Genomic DNA, 13,279 nt, shown 5'->3' with positions numbered 1-13,279 from the left:
CAACCTAAATGTTTCCCCCTCTGCAGCTCGTGGGCTGCATTCTAGTAAGGTTTCTATACTTTTTGTACCCCCTTTTAAACCAATATAAATACTTTATAAAACTGTACCTTTCGGTTTGAAAATCTTGTAAATCGTCCATGGGGGCGGGCCGTGTGGCGTCCGTTGCTGTATCTTACACTGTCCCCCATGCTCCAAATCATCCCTCAGGACACCGCCCACGGTCCCGTGCACGCCGGGACACCTGGTGACGTGGTCGCAAGCACGAGATTATGGGCGGCGCTGTGATTGCATCGCAAGTGCCCGCCCATACTCTCGTGCCCGCCCTTTCCCCACTGCCTCCAGCGTTCTGCGCCGGCCCGACGTCACCTCCTTCCCATTGTACCCTGCAGCAGGAAATCGATAGGAGGAGCGGAACAGCACAGCACAGGAGAAGCTGAGAGAATCTGAGCGACGTACAGAGGGGAGAGCGCGCCCACGAGAGTATGGGCGCGCACTTGCGATGCAATCACAGCGCCGCCCATACTCTCGTGCGTGCGACCACGTCACCAGCGATCCTGGCGTGCACGGGACCTCGGGCGCAGTGGGCGGCGTCCTGAGGGATGATTTGGAGCATGGGGGACGGCGTAAGATACAGCAACGGACGCCACACGGCCCGCCCCCATGGACGATTTACAAGATTTTCAAACCGAAAGGTACAGTTTTATAAAGTATTTATATTGGTTTAAAAGGGGGTACAAAAAGTATAGAAACCTTACTAGAATACAGCCCACGAGCTGCAGAGGGGGAAACATTTAGGCTATGTGCCCACGCTGTGGAAAATGCGCGGATTTTGCCGCGGATTTCTCGCGGAAAAGCCGCGGATTTTCCGAAAATCTGCAGCACAGCTACTCCCCAGCCATTTCTATGGCATTTGGGAAATGCTGTGCCCACGCTGCGGATTTTTCCGCAGCGGAAATCGTGCGGATTTCCGTGCGGAAAAATCTGCAGCATGTCAATTATTGTAGCGGATTTCTCCGCAGGGTCCCATATACTTACCTGCCTTGATAGAGACCAGAGTCACTTTCTCCGTCCGGTGTAGCGGCAGCGGCGCGGTGGATCCAGCCAGGTACAGGAAGGAAGAGGTGGGCGGAGCCTGCAAGAGCTCCGGTCATGTGACAGCCAGAGCTAGTTCAGGCCCGCCCACCTCCAGCACAGTGAAACCAGACACTGCCTGACAGGGACCCGGCAGCCGGAAAGCGAGGTGCTGCATGATGGAGGTAAGTATAAACTTCCCCGATCACGGCAGCACTTGTTCTGCATTGAGGATGCAGTGCCGAAGCCATGGCACTGTATCCTCAATGCAAAATGCCCGTAGCATATCCACACGACATTCCGCAGCATGGAAACAGACAAAAGTTGTGGTGTTGTTTCCTGGGAGCACCTGCGGAATGTCGTGCGGATATATCCGCAGGACACTTTCCCCGTGGGCACATAGCCTTAGGTTGAAAGCCAAATTTCTGATGACAGGTTCCCTTTAAAATAAAAAAAAAAAAAAAAAAAAACACCACAATGATTTTCTGTGGTTCTTTTTCTCTATTTCACAGTTCAAGTGTACCTATGATAAAATGTACAGATCTCCACATTCTTTATAGGTGGGAAAGCTTTCAAAATCAACAGTGTATCAAAATTATTTTCCCACTGTATACACATACACACACTGTATATATATATACACACACACACACACACACACACACACACAAACTACATAAAATTCTATTTCGGTTGTCATGAAACAATACTTATGTATGTAGCGTAAAACGAAAGTGTCCCCAATTAGGAACCTGCTTGAATTTTAAAACTTCATATGAAAATTATTAAATGAGAAAAAAAAAAATATATATACCTCTGTACTTTGACTGATTGGCAATGTTTCTGATGTTACAGTTGAGCTGGGAAGGCTAGAAAACTCCCATGTATTCACAGGCAATACTGGTTCAGGTGCCTTGGAGTTGTCAGTACATCTAGGATTGTCCAGTAAGGTCACTTCATAAAATTCCTGTATATCTGAAAATTATAGTAAATAGATCATGTCATGGTATACAATCAAGTAAAAACACAAAAACTCAGTAATAACACAACGCATAGAAAATGGGCATCATTTAAAGGCAAAAATTAAAACCAGCAACAGTCGAGCCATACGGTTTCCTCCGATGCAGCCCTTGACTACTACAAGTACTGAGTGTTACTCTGCACGTCATGTCTCACACTCGCAGCAGAGAAGTGGCCACACAAGACTTGTTCACTCTCTAGCACAGGGGTGGGGCACCACCTCTGGTCCATGAAGACTTCTTATGCGGCCGGTGAAGATTTCTGGCCAGAAGTTAGAAATTAAATCATAAGCTATCAATGCAAGTTTCTGAAAGCAAAAACAAGGATAGCTGAGGCTCACACAGACTAGCATTGAAGAGTGATCTCCGGCTCACTTCATGAAACACTGGAGCGATCCGTCAGGTCACAAAGTCAGGCCAATAGGAGCATCGCCGATAAAGGGTGAAAACGTTGGAGGGCGAGTATAAGAGCAGGGTCAGGGAACATAGAATAGAATTTTCTGTCACGTGAGTCGAGGACCGGAGCAGCGCTGGAAACCAGGTTGGAATTTTATTACACGGACGCTACACATATATTTCGACAGGTTTACATAATAAAATTCTCGGGAGAGCTTCTTTAATAAGCTCTGTGACTAGACACCTCACTGTGCTGTGCTTCAATCAAGACAGATTTGAACTATTTTTCAGTGTGAATTACGCAGGGGAAGAAGTGGCTCATTAGTGGAGTAAAAAGTATATTTTTGCAATAGGTTACAAAAGATTCCTATATTTCCTTTTCTGTTGATTTATGCAAGGTTTGCTGAAAACCATTAGGGAAGCACTGCAGCATTTTTCGTTACTGCACATATAATGCTTACTCGCCATCAATACTCATGCTGTTTAATTTATTTCTTTTTGTATTCTGCTCTTGAAAAATGAAAGCTATGCTGTATTTGTTGCTATGGGCAGCAAATAGGTTCTTTTCAACGCTTTCATAAATCCGGTCTGTAATTTCTGCTTTTTATAAAGAGTGCAGTGACAGTAGGAGAGAAGATGAAGCTGCATCACATACCGCAATGGTCAGAAGTTTGGACACACCTGCTAATGCAATTGCTTTCATTGTTCTTCTTAGAACATGTACATGAAATTTAATTAGTGATTACAAGTTAAGGTACCGTCACACAACGAGATCGCTAGCGAGATCGCAGCTGAGTCACGATTTCTGTGACGCAGTAGCGATCTTGTTATGTGTGACACCTACCAGCGATCAGGCCCCTGCTGTGAGATCTCTAGTCGTTGCAGAATGGTCCAGGCCATTTTCTTCTAAGGCGATGTCCTGCTGGGGAGGATGCATCGCTGTGTTTGACACTGTGTGACAGGGTCCCAGTGACTGCTGAGATCGTTATACAGGTGGCTACTGCGGCCTGTATCGTTCCTGCATCGTTGGTAAGATCTGACTGTGTGACATCTCACCTGCGACCTCCCAGCGACTTACCTGCGATCCCTATCAGGTCACATCGTTTTCGGGATCGCTGGTAAGTCGTCGTGTGTGACTGGGCCTTTAGACGCCTGTTCAAACGATATTAAGAGACTCCCCGAACAGGCCACTAGACAACTTGGATTATTATGTGAGGACTTGTTTGCTCATCAGTGGTGGCAGATAAATGATGACTTCTTATGTGCTCATCAGCTTTCCTTAGAGGGGTTTTCCTATGATGTGTACAAAGGTAATTGTAATCAATAGATCTTGGAATAATAAATTTCCACAATTGGATGTATTAAGTTTTTGTTTTTTGTTTTTTTTTTTTTTAAAAAATAAGTGTTCCTGTGCAGCGATAATCTTATATTTGTGCCCCTGCCATGGTCTGATCATGCTACATCTTCTGGGCTGCGAAGGGCGGAAAAGAGTACACAGGCATTACAGCACGGGATCAAAGATGATTCTTTTTGGGAGGCAAAAAAAAAATTTCAGCCAGCTTTTTTTCCTTCAAGAATTATTTTTTTATTCATTTTCGTAGAAAAATCAAGCCAATAATACAGGTACAATAAATAAGAACAAGAAAATGCCAGCTCAAAATAGCTTAATCACACGCCGTTGCCAGATCTATACATTTCCAATATTGTTTCAGATAAATGTAAAAATGGGTATCACAATCAGAACAGATCTGCAGTTGTATTTGATTCAGAGTCGATCATCTACCATGGTTAGAACTAAGTAAATGAGAGATGTAAGAGAATGGATATTGAGAGTAGGCAAAGAAAAAGAGGAACTACAGGAGACATAGAAAAAGCAGAGGAAGGGCGATATAGGCGTACAGGAGAGTGATGGGTTAGTGGGGGGTTTACCAAAATTATGGGATGGGAAGAGGAGGGTTCCAGGTATTGACATGTCCACTAATTAGTTTACAGCAACAGAGAGAAGGTGCCTAGTGAAGCCATACTGCAAAGTTAGGGTTCTCTTTGAAAGAGGCGCCAGCGTACTGGTCCCAACTATCTTGCTCATGCGCCAGGAGAGACTCCATACACTCCAACCTGTTCAACTCCTCTATCCACACTACAGGAGGGAACTGTGGAAGTTTTCCAATGCCTCGGGATTACAATACGAGTGGGAATAAGAAAACAAAAAGTAAAATACTCTTAACAGAAGAGAGGTAGTCAGGTATTAAAGAAATAAGTGCAATTTGAGGTGAATGGAGTATGCCTGTCACTTGGACATACACTTCAAAGACTACAGACCAGAACAGCTGTAGAAAGTGGCATGAGCACTAAATAGGCGTCAAAGTGCCAATCCCGACCTCACATTCTGCCAGTTTAAGAAAAAAAAAAGTGTTTTACCTCAAAAAAAAAAACCACAAAATGATTTGCAATCCCGTGCTGTATTGTCTTTATGCTCTTTTGCATCCTCCTCTGCCCTGTAGGTGTGGTATGATAAGACAATGTCCCTCTACAGTCAGACATTGCCATTACACAGCACATAGCAGGGACATTATATATGAGATTCTCAGCACAAGAACTATTTTTTTATCCTTTTTTTGTGTTTTTTTAATAAACACATTCAAGTGTGAAAATTATTCCAAGATCTATTGATTAAAATGAACTTCGCCTCTGCTCTCCCAGCCGCCACTCCTGTGTGCTCATCTAGTAGCAGCGGGGAGAGCGGTGGCGGAGTTCAGCAGGACGTGGAATACAGCAGGGCACTATGCCAGCGGTACTTAGTGATACTTCAGACATTAGGATCCCTTTGCGGTCACCAACAAAATGGCTCCGCACTGATTCTAAACTTCATTCTCCCTAATCCTTCTGGAAGCACCCAGCATGGGAGGGGGATGTGTCACACACACACAGGAGAGCAGATTCCTCCCACTTAGGCTATGTGCGCACGTTGTGTATATACATGCAGTTACCCTGCGCTTTGCAGCGCAGCGTAACTGCATGCGTCCTGCGTCCCCTGCACAGTCTATGGAGACTGTGCAGGGGCCGTGCGCACGTGGCGTTTAAGAGCGCAGCGCTTCGGCTACTGCCGAAGCGCTGCGCAAAAAGAAGTGACATGTCACTTCTTTCCTGCGCTTTGCCGGCAGCTCCTGCACGGTCTATGGCAGGAGCTGCAGGCAGAGCGCATGGAATCGGCGCTCACTACGGACATTTCTGCAGCGATCTAAAGCGCACATGTGCTCTTCAGATCGCTGCAGAAATTTCTGCAGGGCTTGTACGCAACGTGCGCACATAGCCTTATACTGCAGTTGTAATGTGAGCGAGTTCTACAGTAGGATTTCAGCTGCTGCTCCTCCTAGTGTTAAAGGGTGGAAAATATAAAACTTTTAAAATATTTTTTATATTTTGCTCAAACAAATATTTAAACATAACATTAAAACTTTATAGTCTCAGTTATTGAATTTTATTTTTTTTTTATGACACCTTTCCTTTAATGTTTGTGCATGAAATGCACAGACCAAGAAAACTCTGCTTCTTCCATTGTGGCCCAGAGATGCTGAGCCTTACACTATAATATTAACAAGCCCATTGTTATTAAGAAAAGAAGATTTTTAATCAGGGGTAAATGCCAAAGGTCTTTTTTTACCAAGCACTTTTGAAATTTATGACAAGTAACTCCTTTAACCCCTTAAGGACGAAGCCAGTTTTGTACTTAATGCCCAGGCCATTTTTTGCAATTTTGACCAGTGTCACTTTAAGGTTATAACTCTGGAACGCTTCAATGGATCCCGGTGATTCTGAGATTGTTTTTTCGTGACATATTGGGCTTCATGTTAGAGGTAAATTTAGGATGATATTTTTTTATTTTATTTGTGAAAAAATCTGAAATTCGACAAAAAAAATTATACATTTTGCAAGTTTCAAACTTTTAATTTTTATGCCCATAAACCTGAGAGTTCTGTCACACAAAATAGTTAATAAATAACATTTCCCACTTGTCTACTTTAGATCAGCGCAATTTTTGAAACAAAATTTTTTGGGGTTAGGAAGTTAGAAGGGTTCAAAGTTCATCAGCAATTTCCCATTTTTTTAACAAAATTTACAAAACCATTTTTTTAGGGACCACATCCCATTTGATGTGACTTTGAGAGGCCTGGGTGACAGAAAATACCCAAAAGTGACACCATTCTAAAACCTGCACCCCTCAAGGTACTCAAAACCACATTCAAGAAGTTTATTAACCCTTCAGGTGCTTCACAGGAACTAAAGTAATGTGGAATGAAAAAAAATAAAAATTAACATTTTACCTAAAAATGTTACTTTAGCACTAATTTTCTTACTTTTTCAAGAGGTAACATCAAAAATTGGACCTCACACTTTGTTACCCACTTTCTTATGAGCGCGCCGATACCCCACATGTGGTCAGAAACCTTTGTTTGGGTAAATGGGAGGGCTCGGAATGAAAGGAGCAATATTTGAATTTTGGAAAGCAAAGTTGGCTGAAACAGATTGCGGGCACCATGTTGCTTTTACAGATCCCCTAAGGTACCTAAACAGCAGGAACCCCCCTCAAGTGACCCCATTTTGGAAACTAGACCCCTTAAGGCTTCTATCGAGGGGTATACTGAGCATTTTAGACCCACAGGTACTTCACAGATTTTGATAACGTTACTTTGTCATATTGAAAATTGTAATTTTTTTCTCAAAAATGTTGCTTTAGCATCAATTCTCACTTTTTCAAGAGGTAATTCCAAAAATTTGACCCAAATGTTTGTTACCCACTTTTTTATGAGCGCGGTGATACCTCACATGTGGTCTGAAACCTTTGTTTGGACAAATGGGAGGGCTTGGAACGAAAGGAGCAATATTTTAATTTTGGAAAGGAAATTTGGCTGAAAAAGATTGCGGGCACCATGTCACATTTGGAGGACCCCTAAGGTACGTAAACAGCAAAAAACCACCACAAGTGACCCCATATTGGAAACTAGGCCTCTCAAGGAATTTATCTAGATGTTTGGTGAGTACCCTGAACCCCCAGGTGCTTCACAGAAGTTTATAACGTTGAGCCATGAAAATAAAAAAATAAAATTTTACCACAAAATTGTTACTTCAACCAGGTAGCTTTTTTTTTCACAAGGGTAACAGGAAAAAAAAAAATCACCATGAAATGTATTCTGCAATTTCTCCTGAGTTTGGTGATATCTTATATGTGGTGGAAATCAACTGTTTGGGCACACGGCAGGTCTTGGAAGGGAAGGAGTGCAATTTGACTGAACATTTGGCTGGAATAATTAGTGGACGCTATGTCGCATTTGGAAAGCCCCTGAAGTGCCTAAACAGTGGAGGCCCCCCAAAAGTGACCCCATTCTGGAATCAAGAAACCTCAAGGCTTTTATCTAGGTGTATATTGAGCATTTTGAATCCACGAATACTTCACAGAATTTGATAAGCTTAGGTTGCCATATTGAAAATTTTCATTTTTTTCACAAAAATGTTTCTTTAGCATCACATTTCTCACTTTTTCAAGAGGCAACAACAAAACGTGGACCCCACAGGTTGCTATCCAATTTCTTGTGAGCGCAGGGATACCCCATATGTGGCCAAAAACCTCTGTTTCGATATATGGGAGGGCTTGGAATGGAAGGAGCACCATTTGAATTTTGGAAAAGTTGAAATAAATTGCGCGCACCATGTCACATTAGCAGGGCCTCTTGGTTACCTATACATTAGAAACCCCCCACAAGTGACTCCATTTTGGAAACTGGACCCCTCAAGGATTTTATTCAGGAGTATAGTAAGCATTTTGAATCCACAGGTACTTCACAAAAATGTTGCTGTAGCAACAAATTTCTCACTTTTAGGCTATGTGGCCATGATCCAGCGACACGGCGTCCAGTACACAGTGTGAGCCTTCCTACAGAGATGTGAGTGTTGTCCACGGGAGAACGCAGCTGCCCATGCCCACGATTTGGGTTCAGGCTGCTGTGGACTTTAGTTCTATGCTACCTGCAGAGCACACTCATCTCCGCAGCATAAATTGACATGCTGGGGCTCGGGAAGCTGCGCCACAGGTCGGTTTATGCTGCGGAGAAAAGAAGCACAGTGGGCACGGGATTTCTAAAAATCCTTCCACTGTGCTTCTACTGCACAACGCAGCGTTATGGACGCAGGGAAAACACTCTGCGCCCAAAACGCTGCAAACCCTGAATGTGGGCACATAGCCTAAAATGCTACAATGGATGAATGGATAGATGTCAAACATATATAACGTCCCACCCCCCTGCATATTCTAAGCTGGCGCCCTTTAGTGCCTTTCATGTGGCACTAAAGGGTGCCTAGCCTTTTATTTAGCCCAAAAAGAAAAAAAAATTAAAATAAATGACGTGGGGTCCCCCCTATTTTTGATAGCCAGCTAGGGTAAAGCAGACAGCTGTAGCCTGCAAACCACAGCTGACAGCTTCACCTTGGCTGGTGATCAATTTGGAGGGCTCCCCAAGCTGTTTTGTTTTTTTTTTAATTATTTATAAATAAATAATTAAAAAAAAAAAAACGTAGGGTCCCCCCAAATTAGATCACCAGTCAAGGTGAAGCTGACAGCTGGGGTCTGGTATTCTCAGGGTGGGAAGAGCCATGGTTATTGGACTCTTCCCAGCCTAAAAATAGCAGGCCGCAGCCGCCCCAGAAGTGGCGCATCCATCAGACACAGGAAGTCACAGACACAGGAAGTCACAGACACAGGAAGTCACAGACACAGGAAGTCACAGACACAGGAAGTCACAGACACAGGAAGCTGACAGCCGCGCTCTGCACGTGTGACCGGCGTGCACTGTGAAGGAGCCGGAGGAGGGGGGCGCGGGGGATCAGAGCTAACAGGTACGGGGGACACCGGGGAACACCGGGGTGGGAATAGGGGGTGACCTGGCAGGGCCTGGGGAGCAGGTTTCTGTCGTATGTGTCATAGCACATGCAACAAACCATAGGAAAGGGGGAAATGCGGCCGGCGCGCTGCTGTGCGCGCGCGCGCGCGCGCGCCGGTATGTGCAGCGCCATGTTAGATTTTCGGGAGGAAGGGGGGGTGGGGGGACACTTTAGCGACACCGGGGGACCGGAGAGGACCGGGGGATGAGATTTATCTCCCATCTGACATGTTTGTTTATGCCAGATGGGAGATAAATGAATTTTTACCGACGCGGTTATTTACTGTAACCTGATCATCGGTATACGGTGTATACCGGTCATCAGGTGAGCGGGGACCGGAAAAACCGGCCAGAATCATGATCTCCAGGGTCTCAGCTACCCCCGGCAGCTGAGCCCCCGGAAATTTTCTGACTCTGGGGGGCGCTAGACCCTTTTTTCCGACCGCCGTTAAAAAGCGGCGGATCGGAAGAAGTACCCTAATTTGTCGCCGTTAAAAGGCGTATCGGCGGTCGTTAAGGGGTTAAACATGTAATTTAAATGATGTATCACCTTAACTGTTCATGTCAGTGCAATTCTAGATATACACTATATGTACAATGTTTTTTGCCACTTTAACCCCTTAACCCCTTCACGACCGGCCGATTTTTCGCTTTTCGTTTTTTTTTTTTCGCCATTCTTTTTCTGACAGACGTAACTTTTAATTTTCAGTCAATATGGTCATGTGAGGGCTCATTTTTTGCGGAACGAGCTGTACTTTTGAATGAAACCATAAGTTTTACCATATAGTGTACTGGAAAACTGCAAAAAAATTCCAAATGCAGAAAAATTGCAAAAAAAAAGTGCGATAGCACTATTGTTTTTGAGATATTTTATTCACTGTGTTCACTATATGGTAAAACCGATGTGTGGGTGTGATGCCTCAGGTCAGTGCGAGTTCGTAGACACCAAACATATATAAAAGTAAACTTATACAAGGGGTTAAAAAAAAAAAAATCAAAAGTTTGACCGAAAAAAGTGGCGCACGTTTTACGCCATATTCCGTGACCCGTAGCATTCTTATTTTTCGGGATCTATGGTTCAGTGACAGCTTATTGTTTGCGTCTCGAGCTGACGTTTTTAACGGTACCATTTTTGCACAGATGCTACGTTTTGATCGCCTCTTATAGCATTTTGCGCAAATGTTGTGGCGACAAAAAAACGTCATTTTGTCGTTTGGAATTTTTTTGCCGCTACGCCGTATACTGATCAGATTAATTGATTTTATATTTTGATAGATCGGGCGTTTCTGAACGCGGCGATACCAAATGTGTGTATATTTTTTATTTTTTTTAACCCTTTAATTTTCAATGGGGAGAATGGGGGGGTGATTTGAACTTTTAGTTTTTTTTTCAATTTTTTAAAACTTTTTTTTTTTTATTTTACTAGTCCCCCTAGGGGGCTATTGCGATCAGCATTCCGATCGCTCTGCACTATCTGCTGATCACAGCTATACAGCTGTAAACAGCAGATAAGCTCTCTTTCTCTTTTGCTGTAAGCGAAAGTGAAAGCAATTCATGTGTAGTACAGGAGTCATCACATGACCCTGTGCTACCATGACAACTATTGGAAGTCACGTGACTTCTGGTATCGGGCGGTAAGTAAAAGTTTACCGCGATCGCACTTATAATGGCGCTGTCACATATTGACAGCGCCATTTAAGGGGTTAAACGGCAGGAGCAGATAACGATTCTGCTCGTGCCTAGCAGGCACACATCTCAGCTGTGAAAATCAGCTGAGATGTGCGCCGATCGCAGCATGCTGCCGCCGGCAGACCGCGGGCAGTAACATTATGACCGCTAGGACGTAATTTTACGGCCCGCAGTCGTTAAGGGGTTAAATACAAAGCCCTTTTTCAAGTCCCCTTCTTCCAAGGGCCATAACTTACCATACTTGTGTTTTTTAGGGGGAAGGGCGGTTTGAAGAAAGAATTGTAGTTTTGAATGTATGGTCAATTAAATGTTGTTAATGTACTAGAAAAAAGGGAAAAAAAATCCACGTGGGATGAAAAAATGTGAAAATTGCAATTCCATTGGGTTTTTTTTTTTGTTTGCTTTAAAGGCATTTATTTGGCAGTCTAAATGACCCTGAATCATGATTCTACAGAAAGTACAATTGTGGCTATACCAAACTTGCATAGCTTCCATTTAAATAGCGAACAAATAAAATTAGTAGTTCGTAAAAATTAGAAAAAAAAAAACATATAAGTTGGGTTATTGTCTCCATTTTCCGAGATCCATAAGATTTTTATTTTTCCATCACTTTAGCTATGCGAGGACGTGCTTTGTGTATGGCAGCCAAACAGGCTTTCGTTTATTTTTTTTTATTTTTTCCTCTGTATAGAGAGAAGAAGAAAGAAAAAAAACACACACCAGAATCAAGTTTTTGGAGGATTTATTGGTCACGCAACACTGCAATCAGAGGTGATCAAAACATCGCATCTACCCAAGTGTTATAATTTAAAACTGCATCTCAGGGTACAAAAAATAAGCAATCGCAGAGTCTCAGATCCCACAAAATGGGAACATTATGTCTTAGAAAATGGCACTAGTTATTCAATTTTTTTTTTTTTTTTTTACGGGGGCCGCTTTAATTCTTCAGAGGTGGGCATGATATGTCCGACGCACACTTGTGCCAGTGTCTGGATGTTCTGTGTGGGATGAGCTGATGCCCCGCGCTCCTCAGGCCATTGCAACATCTAAATCCGCTCCTGCATGCACTGGGCACCTCCTAGGTCAGTACACCTCAGGCTGTGTAATAACAAAGATATCTGTTCCAGCTCACTGCCGCAGAGTGCTCAATTAGTACACACAATACCTGGGCAATACAGGGATGAGGACTATCAGCAGCCAGGAGACCAGCAAACCATGTACAAATCAAATATAACCAGATCCATTTTTATCTACTTTCCAGTGGATATATTGCTGGATACAGCTCCTTTTTGCACAAACTGTGTACCAGCCTACGCGCCGTATACCTCAGACTCTGCGTACCATGCCACGAACTATATACCTCAGGCTCTGTACCAGCCCACGTGCCATATACCTCAGACTCCGCGTACCATTTCACGAGCTGTATACCACAGTCTCCACGTACCACCCTGCTTGCTAGATATTGCAGGCCAAGTGTACAATCTTATAATGTAATTATAGTAGGTCAGTTTTACCATGTACTGACCATTGAACATGGTAAGTATTTAAAAAAAAAAAAAAAAAAAAAAACTTTAATTTTTTTGCAATTTCACCACACTGATTTTTTTTTCCCCATTTTGCAGTACAATATGTGGCAGAATGAATGGTATCATTCAAAAGTACAACTCGTCCCGCAAAAATAAGGCCCTCATATGGCTATATTGATGGGAAAATAGAAAAGTTATAGCTCTTGGAAGAAGGGCGGAAGAAACAAAAGTGCAAAACGGAAAATAGCCCCATCGTGAAGGGGTTAATGGGTAAATTATTAGAAATTTTGTTTTAAGTCTGAATAATTTGAAATAAAGTTTCACAATGTACATAATTCGTGCTCAGTCCAGATGAACATTAAGCAATGGCAGGCCCCGAGGCCTTTGATAAAGCCCCTGTTTGCAACCCACCAGAACCTTGCATATCAATCATGGCCAATGGGTGACATAAAGTCACCAAAATGTATCTGTCGAGATGCTGCAGTCACTTATTGACTGCAGCATCAAGAGATTTAAAGGGAATTTGTCCCCTCCAGAAACTCTATTTACTGGCAAATATACAGTAGTGCTATGTGCAAAAGATGTCGGTATAACTTCGGAAAAAGAATGAATATATGCCAATGTTAGAACGACTTATGCATACATG

General features: G+C 43.2%; 1 protein-coding gene across 16 annotated transcripts in view; it reads right to left on the bottom strand.

The window, feature by feature from the left end:
• The window catches only part of DLG1 (discs large MAGUK scaffold protein 1), a 280,537-nt gene that overhangs the window by 225,120 nt on the left and 42,138 nt on the right, over nucleotides 1–13,279 (bottom strand). For all 16 annotated transcript variants that reach the window (XM_075340530.1, XM_075340529.1, XM_075340531.1 and 13 more), the window contains exon 3: nucleotides 1,886–2,046. In XM_075340530.1, coding sequence (XP_075196645.1) covers nucleotides 1,886–2,046 — 161 coding nt within the window. The remainder of the gene's footprint in view (nucleotides 1–1,885; nucleotides 2,047–13,279) is intronic.

This window comes from Anomaloglossus baeobatrachus, chromosome 3 (genome assembly GCF_048569485.1).
Source record: "Anomaloglossus baeobatrachus isolate aAnoBae1 chromosome 3, aAnoBae1.hap1, whole genome shotgun sequence".
NCBI classification, from domain to species: Eukaryota; Metazoa; Chordata; class Amphibia; order Anura; family Aromobatidae; genus Anomaloglossus; species Anomaloglossus baeobatrachus.
This window is presented reverse-complemented; position numbering and strand designations above follow the sequence as displayed.